This window comes from Cupressus sempervirens, chromosome 6, assembly GCF_028749045.1.
Source record: "Cupressus sempervirens isolate cs-2001-9-10 chromosome 6, ASM2874904v1, whole genome shotgun sequence".
NCBI lineage: Eukaryota > Viridiplantae > Streptophyta > Pinopsida > Cupressales > Cupressaceae > Cupressus > Cupressus sempervirens.
This window is the reverse complement of record NC_143123.1, coordinates 216,167,773-216,172,569: the sequence shown is the minus strand read 5'-3', so window position 1 is coordinate 216,172,569 and position 4,797 is coordinate 216,167,773. Positions and strand designations below refer to the sequence as shown.

At 30.7% G+C, this 4,797-nt stretch overlaps 1 protein-coding gene across 1 annotated transcript; it reads left to right on the top strand.

Annotated features, from left to right (window-relative positions):
- Positions 1-1,310: 1,310 nt before the first annotated feature.
- On the top strand, positions 1,311-4,587 carry LOC149552040 (bark storage protein A-like). The gene is made up of 5 exons (XM_089787515.1): positions 1,311-1,620; positions 2,565-2,632; positions 2,750-2,905; positions 3,338-3,580; positions 3,898-4,587. The coding sequence occupies exons 1-5, from the start codon at positions 1,374-1,376 to the stop codon at positions 4,231-4,233; spliced, it is 1,050 nt and encodes a 349-aa protein (XP_089643641.1). The 5' UTR covers positions 1,311-1,373; the 3' UTR covers positions 4,234-4,587.
- The last annotated feature ends 210 nt before the right edge of the window (positions 4,588-4,797 follow it).

Below are 4,797 nucleotides of genomic sequence, written 5' to 3'. Positions count from 1 at the left end.
AACTTTAAATTTAAAATATTATAAATTTAAAATTGATATTTCCCTTCATTTAATTCTTCTGAACTAAATAAAATTATAAAAATATTTGAATTACATACATAAGAAGACAAATTTTATTCATTTAAAACATCTAACAATTATATTAGAATTGATCAAGTGCACATCAAGATAGTTCTACTATACATTAGCATTATAAGAGATGAAATGTATTAGTATAAATATGTTAATAAGAACTATTATTATATATTGAATAATTAAATATAATTACATATTATTAATATTTACTAATAATCATTAGTTTTAATGATAATTATAAATAAATTATATGAAATATAATTTTTTAAAAAAAAAATTATCCCTTTTTATATGAAAACAAGTGAAAAAATAGAAACGAAAACTTTGATAATATGTTTAACCATCAAATAAGAAAGAAGCGAAATAATTAAATTAAATTTATTTCAAGTTAGAAAGGAAAAAATAATGAAAACAATATAAAGTAAGATGGTAGAAAAGTCATTTATAAAATGATAGTAAATACTTAAGTTTAAGAAAAAAGTTTTATAAAAGAGGTACATAAATAACATTATTACTACAATTATCAAATATCAAATTCTTTATAAAAAAAAGCAAATCAAATTCAATTTGGGTTTTATTGTTTTCTTACATGTACATGCAGGTAATATTGAAGGTCTTTTTGTTGTAGGCTAATACTATTGCAATCACTTTGAGACATTTTTAATTTCTAAAAATTTTAAAATTATTTTACTTCAATTTTATTGGCTCATATGTTTGGATCTTAAAGGGATAGATTTCCGGAAGCATACCTCTATGGAGAAAAGGAAGGGAACTAATTTCTTTATGAACACTCGAACCATGTGCTCACATACTCAAGAGTGTTTGACTATCTTCACCTTTAGTTTTTTGCTTTATAATGTTAAATTTAGTTGTTTATAATTGTCCATTAATATATTGTTAATGGTAAATTTCTGCTATAATTAAACTGCATTCTAACCTTTATTTTGATGCCATTAATATTAATAAAAACAAAAATAGACACCAAACAAAACCTTTCCATTTTTCTCAATAAATAAATCTAAAATATCTATTCTAACCTAAGATAAATAATTACAAAAGTACGGAATTACATGCAATAGTTTGGTTTTCGGACCAAGAAGCTTTTGACTTTCTATTAACTACAAATTATGCATCGGAGATTTCCACGGAATGAAATGTGAATTGGGGTTTCCCTGTGGGCCCTCTTCTTTCAATGGATGACTTTTCTGTGAGTTCTTAGTTATCACTCAAACCATAGACAACTCTCTAAAACTGGAAGTCTTTTTCAGCTGTTTAAAATGGAGATTTTTGTATGATTGATGGCTATGATTGCTCAATGCAGAATGGGGATGGATATGAAGCTCATCTTCCTGTTTGTGGCTTTGTTTATGGTGAGCAAAGAAACGCTTGCACTTCCATCTTCCGAGACTCTGAATAAAATACAGAAAATCAATGAGAATGGCCCCTATCTTGGTCTGCTTGTTCCCAATGCCTTTGAAATGGATCCTCTCCTTCAGTCTCACCATTTCAAGCCCTCCAAAAATATTCCAACTTTAGATCTTCAAGGTAGGCAATCATGGCTTTTGTTTTGGATATAAAAACAGCAAACAATCATGACTTTTCAAAATGTTTGATAGATCTTTTTTCTTCTGTGATTGATTATGAAAATGTTTGATAGTTCAAAAAAATAATTTTGTTCTTGCAGTCCTTTTCTTTCCTCGATCAATCATAAGGATGTTAGAGTTCAAAAGATGTTATTTATTCTTGTCGTCTTTTTTCTTCTGTGATCCATTTTAAGAATGTTAGATAGTTCAAAAGATAATTTTGTTCTTGGAGTCCTTTTCCTTCCTCGATCAATCATGAGGCTGTTAGAGAGTTCAAAAGACGTTATTTATTCTTATTGTCTCTTTTCTTCTGTGATTGATTATAAGAATGTTAGAGAGTTCAAAAGATAATTTTGTTCTCGCAGTCCTTTTCCTTCCTTGATCAATCATGAGGATGTTAGAGATCTCAAAAGCTGTTATTGATTCTTGTAGTCTTTTTTCTTCTGTGATCGATTATGAGAATGTTAGAGAGCTCAAAATATAATTTTCTTCTTGGAGTCGTTTTCCTTCTGTGATCAATCATAAGGATGTCAGAGATCTCAAAATATGTTATTGATTCTTGTAGTCTTTTTTCTTCTGTGTTTGATTATGACAATGTTAGAGAGCTAGAAAGATAAAAATATTCTTCGAATCCTTTTCCTTCTGTGATCAATCATAAGGATGTTAGAGAGCTCATGGATATTTTATTTTCGCTGTCTTTTTCCTTCTGTGGTCAATCATGTAGATGTTAGAGAGCTCCAAAAAAATATTATTTTGGAAGCTTTTTTCCCCTAGAATTGATAATGAGGATGTTGAAGAGCTAAAAGATCTTTCTTTTTTCACGTGTTTTTAATTAATTTTCCTCTATTCTTCTGTAAGCTTATGTGTTTTTTTCTCTCAGTTTTTTCCTTTTTTTGTTGGGGACAGGGAGAAGATTTCACATAGGCAGGATTCACAAGCATGGAGTCATTGTTGTTATGTCAGGATTCGCAATGGTAAGTGCTCATCTCTATACCATGGAGGGACATATTCAATAAGGAAGTTTAGTCTTCTTCCTTGTATCTAATATGCAAAAGGAAACCACCATGACTAAATCTTACATTCTTGTGCAGCTGAATTCAGGTCTGACTACCCAATTACTGCTAAGTTTCTTCAGTGTGAAAGGCATAATACACTTTGGAATTGCAGGAAATGCAGACCCATCTTTGCATGTTGGATATGTAACCATTCCTCGCTATTGGGCTCATACAGGCCTATGGAATTGGCAGGTACATACCCATTTTGCCTTGAAATGAGTAATGTAAGTTAGTCAATATTATTTCTGGATTAGACAGCATAAATTTCATTTATAATAATCTATTGGAAATGTTATGTTAATGATTCAATCATACATAATAAATCATATATTATAAATCAATACTAACATTTCAGACCAGTAGGGAATGTTTAAGCATTGATTATAAATCTTGTAATAGAAATCAGGTAAGAATCTACAGCACAATGGTAAATTGTGAGTCTTTCATCTGAAAGGTCTTAGGTTTGAGTCTATTTGAACTTAGTACATAATAATAATCTATGTTGGCTCAGTGATTTGGTGATGGAACTAAAGATAAATCATGTGATTCCAACTAATTCTACCAAAAATTTGGTGATGGAACTAAAAATAAATCATGTGATTCCAACTAAATCTACCTTTTCAGAGATTTGGTGATGGACCCACTGATGAACTTGCTTTAGAAGTGAACGGTGATTACACAAGAAAGATTGGATACCTCAATATAACCAAATTCAACACACCATCTGAAAGCTCAGATAACCTTCTTAACAATGTATGGTATCAACCAGAGGAAGTCTTTCCAATAAGTGGAACTCCAGAGGTTAGAGAGCATGCCTTTTGGGTGCCTGTGGATAAGCATTACTACAAAATTGCAAAAAAACTTGAGGTAGAAGCTCTTTTTCCTTACTTTTATTTTATTAAAAATTAAAAATAACTTGAGAACAAATTCATGTGAGCTATAATTGGTACTATTTTTCTACAGTCTATTAGATTGAGATGCAAAAGCTTTTCGTTTACAGTGTGGCATCATTTTGTTCAACTTTTCTTTTTCTGATGATGGATCACTGAATGTAATCCAAAACTTTGAAAACTTCAAACAAAACGACATCTACAATGTAAACAAAAAGCTTTTGCATCTTCATAACAACTCTACTGAGAGAAATCTAACATGGGTTTTTTTTCAATCTTGTCAAAAACAAGCAGAATTTCACACTGGAATCCTGTTTGAATGCAACAACTTGCCTTTCACATACACCAAAAGTCCTAAGAGTAGAGAAAGGATCAAGTGCAAATGTATTTGTGGACAATGGGGCATACAGGGACTTCATCCATTCAAAGTTCAACATAACAGCCATAGATATGGAGAGTGCAGCTGTAGCATTAGTGTGTCTTGAACAGGGAGTTCCCTTTATAGTAATAAGGGCACTTTCTGATTTGGCAGGAGGGTCTTCTCAGAGCAATGAAGCCGATGTATTTGGTGGCTTGGCAGCACAAAATGCAGCTGATACTACAATTCGATTTTTGAAGTTGTTAAACTAATCATTCATTGTCTCCATTGCTTTGGAGTTCAAGCTTGTTTTATCTGGATCAGGTGCCAAGAATGCCTTTTCATGGGGCTTAATAAACTATCAAACTATTCCTGACGAACACAACATACCTACATGTCTTCATTGAAGTAATAATAAAATCACTTTTGGGATGCAATATACCATTATTAGATGCTGTTTTGAATGTATATTTTGTTTGGACCATTAACCTTTTTCATACTTTTCAACGTACTAGTTAGCATCAGAAGAGGCCTTTATGTAGAGAAGACAAATGCTTATTTTGTCTTATGTATTATTTTATTTTTCTAAATAATGTAAAATTGAAAGCTGTCTATTTCGATACAAATTTTATTTAGATTGGAGTTTTCTAGGTGGAATCATTTAATATAATCGATATGTGGTATATTTTTATATTAAGTTTGACTTAATTTTCAATTATTGTATAACTATATTATACAATTCAAGCGTTGTAACATTTGAAGTAGGCAAGGATTTCTATTGAACAAGGTAACAGTCTTTAACCCTTTTTCTATGTTAAGACAATTCTAGATCACAT

What these genes read in the sequence shown, in the direction of transcription:
- LOC149552040 (XM_089787515.1), top strand. Translation starts at nt 1,374, where the DNA reads ATGGCTATGATTGCTCAATGCAGAATGGGGATGGATATGAAGCTCATC. An exon ending in TCCAACTTTAGATCTTCAAG is followed by an intron (nt 1,621 to 2,564) that starts GTAGGCAATCAT and finishes TGTTGGGGACAG; the next exon opens with GGAGAAGATTTCACATAGGC. An exon ending in AAATTGCAAAAAAACTTGAG is followed by an intron (nt 3,581 to 3,897) that starts GTAGAAGCTCTT and finishes AAAAACAAGCAG; the next exon opens with AATTTCACACTGGAATCCTG.